Consider the following 15,726-nt stretch of genomic DNA (forward strand, 5'->3'; position numbering starts at 1 on the left):
TTATAGGTGACAATCATTCATGCTAAAAAGGGAAATATTTTTTTCAACTTGCCATTTTTCAGCCTCTGATAGGAGTTATTGGCAGTCTTGCAAAACTGTACCTGGCGCTGTTAGTGCAATCTTTAGCTGACCCCAGTTAAAGTCCTCACTGGTAGCAGATGCTGATAATGGTGAGCAGAACAGAGAGAAAAGAATTATTGTTTCACAAGGCTGATGAATGCTGGTGCATTATCATGAATGAGGTAGGAAGTAGTAGAATGCCAGTAATTAATATGTATGTCTTCTTCCTTTTAAGGTATCTAGTGGATAGTCGCTGGTTCAAACAGTGGAAAAAATATGTTGGTTTTGACAGCTGGGACAAATACCAGATGGGAGATCAGAATGTGTACCCTGGTCCTATTGATAACTCTGGACTTCTCAAAGGTAATTGCCTCTCACTGTGAAATAAGCCTATAGTACATTAAGTGTGAAATTGTCACAGGTAGTTCATCTTTTGAAGTTGGCAGTGTGAGTGAACCTCAGCATACTTAAAGGTAAAAATTTTGGTTTCTTTTCTGACCATGACAAGGGAACTGGAATAGATTTCCCTAATAAATCACAATTTTATAAATACAGTTATTGGAATTCTTTGTAATGGTAGCAAAATATGTAACAATGTAGAAATTCCTGGTTTGTGATGAGATTTTGGGCTGTTTTGAGAACTGAAAATTAGTCAAGTTGACAAAAAGGTGGCTTGAGTTCTCTATGATTTCCTTTTTTTTTGGTAGCTTAACCAAATTGGTTGATTTAAAATAAGGTTTTTAAGTTGCACTCTAAAACTTACTTCTGTAAATAAGGCCCAAACCCTTACTTTAGTTCCGGAACAATTGAAGAAGTGCTGTTACTCAGTTCAGTGACTTAAGTTGTGTGAAATGATAGAGGATCATTTCCTTTTTTCTTTATGGTCTTGTAAGGATGTTGAACTGTCACTGCTGTGATTACTCAGGTCCGACTGACTTCTGCTGAACTGTAGCCAAATTTGTGAACACAGGTCTCAGAATACTTTTCCACATATTTTAATTTTCACATCAAATTCTGTATTTAATGTCCATTAAAGATTTTAATATTTAATCTAGCAGATACAAAATTGAGCAGATAATTGGTTTTCTTCTTTGCAGTTACAGGTAATGTAATAATATTGCTTGTTTTATTGGCACGTAGAGTAATACCAGTTTTGCCAACTTCACATGGTTTATGAAGAACTCTTGGCTTTCTTAATTCAAAACTTCTGTAATTAGTATCTCATTGTTTTACAAATCGAGTGTTACAGATGATTGCACTTTTTAAAAAACTTGTTGTACCATGTTCTACTAATTGTCGGTGTGAATGAGTATGTCTGGCACTGACCAGTGCCTTTGTAGAAGGTGCTGTATTGTCATACACATTTATATGTTCTCTTCCATCCAGAAACTTTAAGGTGTTTTTGCTCCAGGTGAGTGTTGTGTTGTGTTTTTCTGAAATGTGAGGATTTAGATGTTTTGTACATTCTTGTAGTAAATCTTGCTGTGAGGCAGGGATGTTCAGGTGATACATCTCAGCTGACATCAGATGTAGCAACATCTTTTTATCCTCACTGAGGTAGCATCAGCTTGTTCTCTCTTTTGTGTCTTCCTCTTCAAAAATAGGTGATTTCTAGTTGTGTCAAAGACTGTTAGTTCATCTGTACCATTTATAACTTAATCTGCATACCTTTTCAGCTTAAAATTACTGTTATAAAGTCTAATGTAGGCTTAGTGGTCCAAACTAGAAGTCATGTTAGCCATTTTCCTAAAAGCTTCTGAAAACCTGTGTTGTGTTGTTTTGACACTACCAGTGCCCCTTTCAAAATAAACAACATCAGGGGTTGTGAACTCACTTGTTGCTCATTCATGGTTGTAAACTGTGGCTCCACATTGGCAGTGATTCCATGCATCCAGTTACCTTGCGACATCTACTGTTCCTGTGTAAAGGTAGTTTTAAAATTAAGGGCATTAATTCCCAGCAAATAATAGTTTTCTCTTTCACCCTCTGCAAAGCAACATTCCTCTATACTAGGTTTTCCATGTAGCATAAACTGGCCCTGAAAATGCTTGGATTTTAATCTTGTATTTGGCACATAATATGCTCTAGTTGCTGTCATGCTGCTCTCTTTAAAAATGTGCATCTGATATAAAGAATAAAATAATCTAAAATGGACATGCTTTCTCAGATATTCTGCAGTGTAATGCAGTGATAAGGAAAACTGTAATTGAATTCACAAAAGACTGATTCCAGGAAACTGAAGCAGTATGTTGTGCTTATATTATTTAAATGCTTCTCCCTTGTTTCCAGAACATTTGGATGAAGTGAGAGCAATGAAAAGTAACAGGTAGAGATTTCAGTTAATCTCAACATGTGCAAAAAAGATCGAATATGGTGTAATGCACGTGTCATGTTCAAAAGAAGAGATACATCGTCAAAGCGGGCACAAGGAAGTAGGTATTTAGAGTAGCTGATTGTTCATCATAGAAAACAGCGCTGTATATGAGGGACTGAATTGTCAGAATCAGGGTATCTGTTGATGGTTCTGAAAAAAATTATATTAGAAGGAATGTTGGTATTTTTAGGAGTTAATAGAATCCAAATTACACCTTCTCAGCATATAAGATCAGTGCAGAAATACAGTGTGAATCTTGTGAAGAGTTATGTACACCTGAAGAAGTGCTTGTGGATTTCTACCCTCACTATGCTCCCAGTTACAGTGTGATGCTTCCAGACAGAGGGACAGCTGCCCTAAATGTTTGAAGCTCACAGTAGCTCACATCTGGAATCACCTCTTAGACCTAAAAGATAGCTGCTAGTAATAAGGATTGAATGAAAACTAAAAGCATGCTGCTTACCTTAAGAGATTCCAAGTTGTGCTTCACTCAAGTGCAACATCTCCCCTTCTCTGCAAAGAATTTTGTAGAGACTGTTAACAGAGCGCATAGGATCCTTGAAATAGGAGGTTGTACTAAGCTACTTTCCTAGTCTGACTTAGAATTACTTCAGACTTTGTCTTGAATCTACAGTTAACTACTCATTCTTGTTTTCAGCTGTGGAAGTATCCATGATGATGTGGGAATATGTGTGAAGTGAGTGGGAGAAATGAATTGCTTTCTCTGAAAGCTAGGATGGTGTATGATAACAAACTAGGTGCTTATAATTGCATGGGAATATAAAGTTGTCACTCATACAGTAAAGAATACCACCTGTAATAGGTGTGCTAAGCATAAACTGGATAGTTTGCCTACGTGGTTTCAGAAGACCTGCTTTGAACACCATAATACTGGTAACATAATTGTGACTCAAAATATTTTGTCTGCTGTTTGTGAAAAATGTTACATTAAAAACTCAAGTACAGAATTACAGTATTTAAATGAAAATAATCTTTCTCTTATAGATGGTGATTCTCAGTCTCTCAAGGAACATCTCATTGATGAGCTGGACTACATCCTTTTGCCAACTGAAGGCTGGAATAGGCTAGTGAGCTGGTACACACTGATGGAAGGTCAAGAGCCAATTGCACGCAAGGTACTCTTTAACTGCCTGCTGGGATTAGTATGATTCAGAGGTACTCCTGCAAATACACAGGAGTTGCACAGGAATTTATTAGCAGACTTTTAAGTCCTGGCCTATGATAATCATATAAAAAACTCCTGCTTTAGTTGCTTATTGATACCTAATTTTTATTCAAACTTTTGAGGCTTAAATGTGTAATATTGAGGCTGGGGGATGCAGAGGACATAATACTTTCTTTTTCTGGAAGTAAGTTGTCTTAATAAATATGTCAAGAAAATTTTGCTTTAGAAGCTTGTATGGCTATTAATGCAAATGATTTTGTAGTTAGGTAAATAACTCTAAAACTGTATTGACTATGTGAATAGTGAAAAGTCTAGCTCTAATAATGTTAACATTGGTGGAGTAGTTGCTGATAAATACTCTGCTCAGCTGCTTGCTAAGGGAGTTATTTCTTTAAGCAAAAGGCTTACCTCAACACAAGTAGTAGGCCATGGTATGGTGGATAGTGTGGCCCTCCATCAATGTGAGATACTGAAAAATTAACATCTTTAAATTTTTTTTGTTTGCTCCAATCTCATAATCCCCTTATTATTAAAAGTGAGAGGACATTTCACCAGTTTGCTGATCATACGATCTTTTTTTGTTTGTGTTATTCCTTAAAATTTTTGAATTAGTGATTTCAGTTGCATTCTCACTGGACTGAATTACTTAGTTTTTAAAATATATTTTGGTATATTTATTCTTTTTGTATTGGCTACTGGGATGCATTTTTTCAGTTACAGAGATCTTTATTTTAATTCTCTTTAAATTGCTAAAAAAATATTAGACTTAAATTTAGTTTTATGATTTCTGGTGCAATACAACTTTTGTTTCCTTCTTATGACATAAGTATGGTCTAACTGCATGCTGGCTGCTTACTTAAAGTCCACCCTTGAAATAAATGGTAGATATAGCTGTAAAAGAGGTTCTGGGTCTTCAAAATTAATTTGGTCAGTAACAGAAGTTTGTTAAAGGTTTTTATATGTTCTTTAATATGATAAAGTAGTTGTTTGGTTTTTGGTCGTGTTTTAAAGAGACATCCTGAAATGTCTGTCATTTTGTCTAGTTCTGTTAGAGCTGAAATCCATTAGAATAACTCTCCTTCTTTAAAAATATATCTGTTATTAACTTGTTATCTGTTATCAATCTTCTGAGGATGGGTTTCAGTAAACTGCATACTCTTCCATCATCATGGTAAAGTAAAAAGTCTAATTTTTTCATTTTGGGAGGAAAATGGAAAGAGAGAGCAGCGAAATTAAGAGTAACTTCCATTCCACTTCAAAGTAGCTAACTGGAAAAATACATGGAGTATAATGAGTGGCCAGGTAAACTGGCATAGCTTTGTTATTTTCTGCCAGTATGAACAGCAGTTATCCTCTGTGAAGCATATTCCAGTTCAGCATTTTTGTTTCTGATGCTTTTGTCATTCATCGTTATTTTTCCTGTCTGCCTTTATGAGGTGCCTTTTTTTTTTTTTTCATAAACATGGTATTATACTTTATTTCATGATGTGTTACATCAGCTATTTTTACAATGTGGATCCAAATTTGAAATTGATAAAATTTTGTATTTAGTCTACATCAAATAATGGTAAGACTTCTTGTAATAGGTTGTACCTACCACTAGAATGTTGGTTTTTATTCTTACAAGTGTGTTAGTCACCCTGCATAGTTTTGTTTACTGCCACTATTTTGTTGCGACTCTAGTAGCTGCAAACTATTAAGCTGTTCAAATTAAGATGCATTTTTGCTTAAATGCCATGATTGACAGTCATTAAAGCTATGGCAAGAATGAAATAATTCACTAATTTCTTCATTTTTTTCCTATGGCACATACATGTAAGTTATATTTGTACAGCAGATAGCAGATCTCTCCTAGCAGTTAGCTGGTGGCTTTATTTTAACCGTATTTGTCAGATGTATCACATATCAGGCTGATGGTTATTTTTGGAGCAGTCTACATGACTATGCAGTTACACTTTGGAAGATCAAAAGGAAAAACATTTAAGAGGTGACCCTGAATATTTTTTTCTACATTTTACTTTTATTAAAAAACAAATCCTGTATATTTAACTATTCCATAATCTGTGTTTAAAAAATGAACATAGAATAAACAACTGTAATGAGTAGTTAAAATTCCAAATGAATATATTCATTATCGGAATGTAAGTGAAAGATTTGTAGGTTTTGTTTAAAAATGTGATATCCAGATTTTATTAGTGTGTATTATATTTTTGGTAAGTACTCTTTAACTGTGAAAACTAGTTCTTGATGTTCTGAGGAAAGGATATACAATGAATGTATTTGGAAATAAAAGTACTTTTTGGGTGTTTTTACCTTTTGGTCATGTATCTTTGGATTAAGGTTGCATATTTGTGATTTCTGCTTTCTACACTTTGAAAGTCACTATGTTATACACAGGTAAGACAGTCATCATCGTGGAAAAATGTACTTTCTAGTTTACTATATTTCTAAAAAGCCATAGGAGAATTTTAGTTCTCATTTTTTGCATTTATTAAGTGTTTTATATTACATGAACTTCAGTTTCTTGAACAGTTCTTAAAAATATCTTGTGTGTGTATATGAAAACATGTTCAGACTGATATGTGTTCCCATTCTGTTTTTCAGGTCGTTGAACAGGGTATGTTTGTAAAGCACTGCAAAGTAGAGGTATATCTAACAGAATTAAAACTGTGTGAAAATGGAAATATGAACAACGTTGTCACACGGAGATTTAGTAAAGCTGATACAATAGGTATGCCCAATTGTTTTCTAAAAATATGTGGTTGGTACTTGCATGTGGTAGCAAGTTCTGAATAAATGTCTAGATAAAATGATAGATAGCTATTTTGACCATTAAAAACAATGGGAGTAGTTTTGTTTGGGTCAAAGTTGAAAGTTAACAAATTGGAATATTGAGGGGGTTTAATACAATTGTAACAATAAAATTGCATGTTTTATTATCTAACCATCTGTATTAACTTTAGAGGTTTGAGCTTTTAAGAAAGTGAATAGTGTGATGTTGTTTATTGGATTTCACAGTACTTTTTCCTGGCTTTTGATGTGTAAGAAGTGTATTTTTTATGTGTTTCATTAACCAACACATTCTAATCATATCTATGAAGAGAAGGATATATTACAAAACACAAGAAAGAATGTAATTAATAAATTAATGCCTAGAGGTGACCTACAAAGGCAGTATTCTTCATGTTGTGAAGTGGCAGGCCAGGCACAATCTTTTACAGTAATTGAATTGTCTATTAAACCTTTAAGTTACCTTTATTTGTATTTATTTTGACTGCTCATTGAGCATTCTGTCATTGTTTGAAACAGTATTTTAATAAGACTTTGAAAATAACAATCAGAACATTTTCAAAGATAGTGCTTCTCATTTTTTGGTGTATTTGTGCATGTGTATCTGAGATAAGAGTCTTTCAGTTGTCTGTATTTGTGCAGTTTTGTACTTCATGCAGAATTGTACTTTATGCCCTTGGCATGTACGTCCAGCCATCACTTTGTTTACATTTGTTGACAGCAATGTATGTTTTTTAGCTTTTGCTTCTTTTCACATGACTTATACTTACCAACCTTTAATTCTTTGCAAATTACTTGCTTTAGAAGTAGTTATTTTACTTTGTTAAATTTCAGTATTTTAAGTTAGAAAACTAATCACCTCTTGTACTAGAATAAAAACTTTAAAATTTTGAAAATTCTTCTCAAAACAAGGTTTGTTGTTAATTTGGCTTTTTGAGATCTGTTTTGACTTGGGAAGTTATACTTCATTATCTTCTGAGGAAACCAGAAACTTGAAAAAGGCAATTTAACATTGTCCTTCCCTTAGGACCAAATGCAAACTATTTTGCAGCTATACTGAATTTAATTGTATCACTGAAATTATAGGTAATGGATGAATTTTCTTTCTCTAATCAGAAGCAGGGCATTTTGGAATGACAGTTACTTGAAGTAACTTCATTTTTTCTTAGGAAAGAGAGAATTAAAATTATGAATAAATTGTTGTAAAAGGTAGTGAGAAGCAGTCAGAATTCACTGGTAATCCCTTTCCAGACACTGGCCTTGTTTGCTTTCCTGAAATGTGCATGATATGCTCCTGGAAGCCTTTAAAAACATGCCCTTCCTGAAGCTTCTTGTGCAGTGTACAAAGCAGAGCCATCCTAGCAAGGCATCTAGAAGAGTTTGTACCTTAGAAGAAGAGCTAGAAAAATATAACCCACTTTAAGAGTGAAATAGTTACTGATCCCTCTTATCCATTACTAAGATTGTGATTTTTTTTCCCCCCTGTTTATTACCTTGAGTATATTTAAGGTAGTTCTGTAATTCATCAAATACACAGTAGAAGTGCTTATTATATCAGTAAATAATATGCAAGAGAGATCTTTCAGAATCTTGATTATTTTTTGCTCTTCCTTGTATATTCCAGTAAGAGATGCATTTCTATTATAGTTGCAGAAGGCTTGTAGAACAAAACAGTCAGTAACAGCCCTAAGGAACTAAGTAGACCCAGGGTAGTATGGTCTTCAAGAAATTTTAATTTTTCTGTCCACCATCGTTGATTATATTATTTACTGCACTCAAAAATAAGTACAAGACCTTTCTTAATTCAGAAAATCAGAGAAATATCCTAAGTATAATACTCACCTATCAGTCTTCAGATACTTGTTATTCCTGGAATACCTTTGCTTTTTCACTCAAATAGAAGCTAAGCTAAGCTGTGTCAATAAATTAGTACAAAGTCAGTTCAGACTGACATCTTAACATGAGCCTAACATCTGAGAGTTTCCTGTAGCCAGCATTTGAGATTGCACTAGCTTTAGGAGCCAGGATGTATTTGTATTAGGATTCCCTGAACTTTTTCAGCATCTCATCAAGACTGTTCCAGGTAGTCTTTCAAAATAGTACTTCAAGCGTGCAGTTGTTTTTATGAATAAGCTGTAGGATATTTAACAGTATAGGCTATTATCTGTATGGGAGCTGTAACTTTTAACTCTCAAATTGAACTTTTTCAAATTGTGGGTATACAGCTGATGGAGTGAGAGGCATCTTTAAATGGCAGTTCTTCCTGTCCCTTTTAGACATCATGCTAGTACTGATCATGTCATACATTGGATGTATATAACCAAAACTCCCCAGGGAAGTGTTGGAGTCACCATCCCTGGAAGTGTTTTAGAACTGACTGCATGTGACACTTAGTGCTGTGATTTAGTTGATATGCTGGTGTTTGGTGAAAGGTTGGACTCTCATCTTGAATGTCATTTCCAACTTGAATGAGTCTATGATTCTACTAGGGGAGAACCCCATACACAATGTGATTCAGACAATATCTGCTAAGTTTTCATTTATGCTGGAACAGGCACTTCCACTTTACTTCTTAAGCCAGCACTCCAGTAATAGTTGGTGGGGATGGGAGGAAGAATTATAAAGTGAGCATTGGTTATATGTTCATGGAAGTACATAAAAGAATCTTATTTTCACAGTCTCAAAATCGGCATAGTAGTCAAGTGGAACATGCTCTTCCAGAGTCTTGGACATAATGTGTAGTCATCCAATGGGATTCATTCTTCCTGTGTTGTAATAGTTCTCTTAGCAAAGCTGGAACTTAATAAATGTTATCTTAGTGCTTGTGAAGAAAACAACCTGCAATGCTCAGATAATTAATTGCCATGGTATTAATAGAATGAAAAATTATATTTTGTAAATAATTCTTTTAGTGAAAGCCACTGAAAAATCTAGATTTTCTACTTTTTTTGCAAGACTGTTGCTGACTAGTTTTATACTTATATTCAGATAAAATTATTTTAATTCATTGGTTGAGAATTGATTCAGACAGTAGATGATTTTGTTTTGAAACTCAACAAATCAAATAAGTCTGTTGCTTTGTTGATATCACCTACCTTGCCTATATATCATCTCTCTTAACAAAAACAGATGATCCAGTCTAATGCTTTCTTTTAGACTGAAATGTGTGATAAGTAGTATAGAAACAAACTGTATTCAGTTGCCTACAATATCTACAAATACTATATCGGCCCACTGTCATACATTTCACAAGCCAATGTCTGGACATTTGCAAAGGACTTTTAAGTTCTGGGTCTCCGTTTTGGTTTTCCTGTTTAACCTAGTGGAAGAGAAAAAAATCTTGAGTAAAAGGGAGCAAGAGAAGCTGACACCACTAGTGTTTTCTCCTTAGACTTTGAAGGAATGTCTTTCAAAGAGCTTACAGGGCCCATTGTTATAATTGTGCTTTCAGTGATCATCAGGGATAAAGTGTATGTTTTTTGGCTCCTGTTTTGTGTTCTGTGATAGCTGTTATGAGACATAGCTTCCACGGGCCTTTGTAAATCCACCAATTAAAAAAGCAGCTAAGTGGGATTGCTATGATACAGCACTGTACATAGTAGTTTAAAAACCCAACTCTTTAGTAAACTCTACTTTTGTGTAAGAAGAATAGTGTTAATTAAAAACTTCACTTAAATTTCCGTTGTAGATAAGCTATGCTACCTTAAAATTATGTAACACTGGTTATATTTCTGTTAGGTAGAGTAGGAGCTGGTAGACCTTTCTTCTTTGAATCTTTCAGGGATATAAAATCTTTCACATTCCTTTTACAATAAATTTATGTGCTTCAGTTTTACAGAGCAGTCATTTTTTTTCTGTGGTCATGTGAATTAAACTTCGCACATATATGCTGTTGTTAGTGCTAATTGCACTCAGATATGGGTAGAAGCGTAAAACCCAAAAAAGGTTGATTTAGGGAACAGAATTACTTCCTGCACTTGATTTTGCTATCAGTCTCACTTCTGATAATTTGCTACCTCCCCACACTCTTCCATTATCATGCTCAGAAATTAGTAGATGGCTCCTGTCATCTGTTACTTATCAGCTTCTCTTTAATTGGTCTGCCCTGCTAAGGGATTCAGTCATCTGACTGTTTCCATTTTAAAGGCAAGCTAGCTAGCAACTTCCTGCTTGTCCTACAAAATGATGTCGTTGCATGGCAATTTATACAATTTCATTCATATTTTGAATATGAGGAGATGAATTCTGATGCTTTATTTGACTGTATACTGTTTGTGTATTGAAATGTTAAATTTGTTTTCTTTCCTTCACAAAACAGACACAATTGAAAAGGAGATAAGAAAAATCTTCAATATTCCAGGTGAAAAAGAGACGAGATTGTGGAACAAGTACATGAGTAATACTTTTGAACCTTTGAATAAACCAGACAGTACCATACAGGATGCTGGTTTATACCAGGGACAGGTACAGTGAAATATTATTTATTTTCTTGAATACATTTATCTCTTTGCTCATAAAAATGTAGCTGTACTCAATGATTTTTGCTTTTTTTAAATGAAAATCACTTTCCAATAGATTATGTTAGGGATAGAAGGTTTTGTGAACAAATTTGTTGAAATTAAAGTAGTCTTTGTGCGTATTTTCAGGATTAAAGATTGAAAAGAGAGATGAAAGAGGATTTAACTCTTCTGATGAATTAAAAATTTTAATATATGTCTAAATTTTAAATGTTATGTTTACCAAATATCATGAAATTGCTGACATGAATTTGGTAAAATCTGAGGTAAGTAATTATTCCTAGAATCTCTGATATGTTCCTATAATGAAACCCAAAACCTGAAGAACTTTTTAGGTATTCTAAAAGAATAATGTCTTCTCAGATTGCACTGTCTAGATTTCACAAACAAAATAGCAAAAAAGTGTGAAAATATTTTGCTAAGAACAACAGAGACAGAAGTTTGTAAACCTGCTTTAACATGAGACAATGTCATCACTTCAAAATCATCCTTTGCAGAGGAATTCCTCACAAGCTAACTTTTTTACCTTTCCAGATGAATGCAAAGAACAAGCATTGAACGTTAAACTACAAAATAGAAATGTAAACAGATTGTGCAATTTCATTGATAGAATAATTTTTCAGATTATTACACTGATTCTTTAGTCTTCAAATAGAGTTGAATGTTTTTTCAACAGCTGTAGTTCATGCAGTCACGCTACAAATGCAAATGGATGCAATTTGATGGCAGTAACTTTAGGCGAGATTATATTAAAGCCTTTCCTTTTGCTTTGAAATATTTGACTATTACCTACTTACCTGCAGTATTTAGGCTTTCAGGTTTTTTAATGGCATGGAAGGTAGGTAATCAGTATGCCAAAATTGCTGCTTGAACTATTGTGTCCTGTAGCTTCATGCTGCATGCACTTAAACGCTCGCACCAGTAATTTTACCAATGCAGAAGTCCTACTGGAAGAGATCACATCTCCCATAAAAGATTCACGTCAAAGATGTAACTTGCAAATTATCTCTATCCCAGTGAAACATTAACTATGAAGCAATCATAGTCTAATAAAGCCATGACAAGATCTCTAGGTGACATCTGTACTTTGAGCAAAATTAATACTGTTTTTAAAACAGAGTTTAACCATCGTTTCTGAAAATGCTAAATGTCGTGGTAGGCCATATGTTTTCAGTCAGTTCCACTTGCTGACACACACGGTTATTTTTCTTGCTGAGTTTCCTAATCTAATAATAGTTACTCTGACTATTACAGTCTGTCTAACCTAATAGTTATAACAGTGTACACAATTGAGTAAAGTAATGCTTTGAATTTATCAGTTGATTTCTGAAGCACATCTCTAGGGATTCTATTGAACTCTTCAGTCTAAATCTACTTTCTATTTAGTAAGCTCTGAGTAAGTCAAGGAAGTATGGCAAAATCAGTCTTTCAGCATCAATGACCAAGGATAGCAGACTATGTTCCTGATAGAAAGCTGGTCATGATAGAAGGCTTGTTTTCAATCTCATGCTCAAGTGTGTTCAGACTGAAAATGTGATTATACCTTCCAAGTGGCTTATGCACAAGGTTTTGAGCATTAGTACTTAACTGAATTTATGTCACAGTGTAGATGCATACAGGCACAGCAATTAGTGTCCTGAAACATCAGTGTACAGTTGTGCAGAATTAGTTGCATTGGAAGTGGGGAGTTGGATTCAGTTTAGGCATTGGAGTCTAGTTGCCATTTCAAAGGATCCAGCTATCTCAGCTGTCAATCCAGAAAAAGGCATGAGCTGTTTGTAGGTCCTGTGTCATATCTGCCAGCGTAAAGGAGCTATCTCAAATACCCAAAGGAATTTCAAATGACACCTGATGCCTGTGTTTGGGACTGAGTGTTCTGTCCTGCTTTCCGTACCAGTAACAAATAGAATGAAATTAATTTCATTAGCCAACTCTCCTGTTGAAAAAATAATATTAGATAAATGCTTTGGTAAAATGTACAGGAGTAACCATACAGGTATGGTTTTAAGGCTATTGAGGCAGAAAATAGTTTTGTTTGGGTGTTTTGGGTTTTTTTCTTATCCATCTGTGTGAGGCAAAATTCCTTCAGGAATTATCCCTTCCTTAACAGGGCTGTTGTATAGACATGTGGTTTCTGTAGATTCACAGATGCTGCTTAAACATTGCAGGTCATTTTCTGACCTCTTAGAGAGATAAGTGGCTTGCCATCCATGGATTGTAGAGGAATAGAACTGTTAAGTGACTTGCCCAAATTAAGATGATGGGTGAAAAAAGTAGAGAGGAAGGACCAGTGCAATGGATGGAATACAGAGTGTAATGGCATATTTTTGAATGTCAGTGAATAGTAACTTAAATATCAGTCTTTTCTTGATCACATGTCAGCAAATCCATTAAAAAGATGGAACAGAAAGCAATCTACTGGTATTTTTATTTCCATTTTCTTACTACACTTTTTGTGGTAGGTCCTGGTGATAGAACAGAAGAATGAGGATGGAACATGGCCAAGAGGTCCTTCAACTCCTAAGTAAGTTATGAATTCCAGTCACATGATTAGTTTGCATATTATTTTGCTTTATGAAAAAAGTTTGTAAAAGTCGCATTTTATTTTGAAAATTAGCCTTCAGGTATTTAATTGAAAGTACACCTGAATACATTTGCTGTGTCATGCATTGTAGAACATAGCATAATAATTAATTCCTGCATATACACTGCTTAACTTTGTTAATTTCAACCAATACATTATCCTGCTGAAAAATGGAAAAAAACTTCCATAGTAGAAAACTGTAAAGCTCAGCATAGTTTATTTAGATTTCTGTTTCAAAGCACAGTGTATCTGTTAGGTCAACGCAGATTTTATCAGTATTTTTCTTACACGTAAATATTTTCGTGGACAGCTTGTTCATTTCGTGTCCAGAGCATATTTACCCAGCAAGTTTATTTGAATTGCAGCCTACATTACCATCATGTGGGTTTTATTCTTTGTTGGGCTGTCATCAGTTAATGCAGAATGATGTTGGTTTTATTTTCTATTTTTCCTACTGCTGTTATGAACAGCACTTTGATAATGCAGTGAATAGAAAGACTTGTGTGGTTTTATTCATTTAACTATTTTTAATGTTATTTCCAGTATCTAAATAATTTTCTCTTGATTTTTAAGAACAGTTGGAACCATTTAATTAATACGATGTCAGGCTTACAAATAGTTAACTGTGTTTCTTGGCTTTGTTGGCTGGTTCTTGATCGTATCTTTCATTAAAAAGTTTAAGTTCTTTTAAGTTCTCTTTATTCCTTTTGAGATTATGTATCCATGTAGTTAAAAGTCACTGCTCTAAAGCATTTTTATAGTATCATTGCTTATCATTTGAAGGACACTTTCTTTATCTTTGGTGTTTTATCTCAAGCAGTTATATTTGGAACACTATTTTCTATTGAGCTGTTTAATGAAGTCTGAGTTCAATTTAAGATTAGTATTAACAGTATAATCTTGCTTATCAAGATGTTGTAACACAAGGCTTTAAAGAATGTGAAGCAATAGAAAGAATGGGATGCTAAAAACTTGAAATTTCCTCTCTGACCTCAAAAAACATCCAGTAGAAATTTAAATTCTTAGTCAAATTTTAGATGCATCTTTGAAAGGTTAAAAGAACTTACATAAATCAATGTCATGGATTATTTTGGAAGTTTTGGTTAGAAGATATTCTGGTGATGGTATCTGCTTTTCTTCTGCCAAACGTCTTTTTCATTTTATGGAAAGCATTCAGGAGCAGTATATAAATTAAAGAATATCTCCTGAAAAATGTTTGATCTGGGGACAAGTGAAATGCTAATTCAGAATGCTGGTGTCAGAGAAGGCTGTTAGTAAACCAGCAAATGAGGATGAATAGTATTACTGTGAGGTTGGTACGGTTTTAAGATCTGGCAGCTATCAGGAAGTTGGGAATTTGATATTCAAATACACTGTAATAATGGAAAGTTTGCAAAATTTTGTGAATTCAAATAGCAGCTATCAACACGCCGAGACAGGTAATAGGACAGGTTTTTACATCTGAACAACCTAATAAATGTTTAAAGGGATAGAAATATTAAACTCACTTTGCAGTTTTTCTGTGTGAGGTCCATTAGAAGTATTAGTTTGTCAAGAGAGATAGCATATATCCACATACCTTCCTACAGCCCTGTCACTGGTCACACACTGGCTCAGTGCTGAAATTACCTCTTTGTAGTGCTTCTTTTTGAAGAGCACAAATTGTAAACAAATTCTGATGTCAAGGTATAAAAGGCCATATTTAGAAATGTCAAAATATAGGATACTGGAAAGCATGAAGGATGATAATGCTTAAAAAGTTAGGATCATTTCAGAACATGAGCTAAGCTTTTTTACAGATTCACAGAATAGTGGAGATTAGAAGGCATCTCTGCAGATTCTCTGGTCCAACCCACTTGCTCAAAGACAGGTCACCTAGAGCAGGTTGCTTGGGATTTAATCCTTGTAGGTTCTGAGCATGTCCAAGGATGGAGGCTCTACTGCCTTCCTGGAAAACCTGTTCCACTGTTTGGTAACTCTTATTTTGAAAGTCCTTATATTTACAAGGAATTGCCAGTGCTTCAGTTTATACCTATTGTCTCTTCTCGTTCCAGTGAACATAACTCAGAAGGGTCTTCCTCCATCTTCTTCATTCCCTCACACTGGTTATTTATACATGTTGATAAAACTGCTATGGAACCTTCTCTTTTCCAGGCTGAACGGTCCCAGCTTTCAGCCTTTCCATAGAGGTCAGATGCTTGATCACCTTTGTGGT

At 34.5% G+C, this 15,726-nt stretch overlaps 1 protein-coding gene across 3 annotated transcripts in view; it reads left to right on the forward strand.

Moving 5' to 3' along the window:
* The window catches only part of USP15 (ubiquitin specific peptidase 15), a 60,528-nt gene that overhangs the window by 10,693 nt on the left and 34,109 nt on the right, over positions 1 to 15,726 (forward strand). For 2 of the 3 annotated variants that reach the window (XM_036400709.2, XM_036400710.2), the window contains exons 2-6: positions 296 to 423; positions 3,440 to 3,570; positions 6,225 to 6,351; positions 10,729 to 10,874; positions 13,390 to 13,451. In XM_036400709.2, the coding sequence (XP_036256602.1) occupies positions 296 to 423; positions 3,440 to 3,570; positions 6,225 to 6,351; positions 10,729 to 10,874; positions 13,390 to 13,451 (594 nt within the window). Of the gene's footprint in view, positions 1 to 295; positions 424 to 3,439; positions 3,571 to 5,578; positions 5,608 to 6,224; positions 6,352 to 10,728; positions 10,875 to 13,389; positions 13,452 to 15,726 lie in introns of those variants that run through there. The other variant, XM_054514866.1, reaches the window with a different exon arrangement.

The sequence above is a fragment of the Molothrus ater genome, chromosome 5 (genome assembly GCF_012460135.2).
Source record: "Molothrus ater isolate BHLD 08-10-18 breed brown headed cowbird chromosome 5, BPBGC_Mater_1.1, whole genome shotgun sequence".
In the NCBI taxonomy this organism is placed as follows: Eukaryota; Metazoa; Chordata; class Aves; order Passeriformes; family Icteridae; genus Molothrus; species Molothrus ater.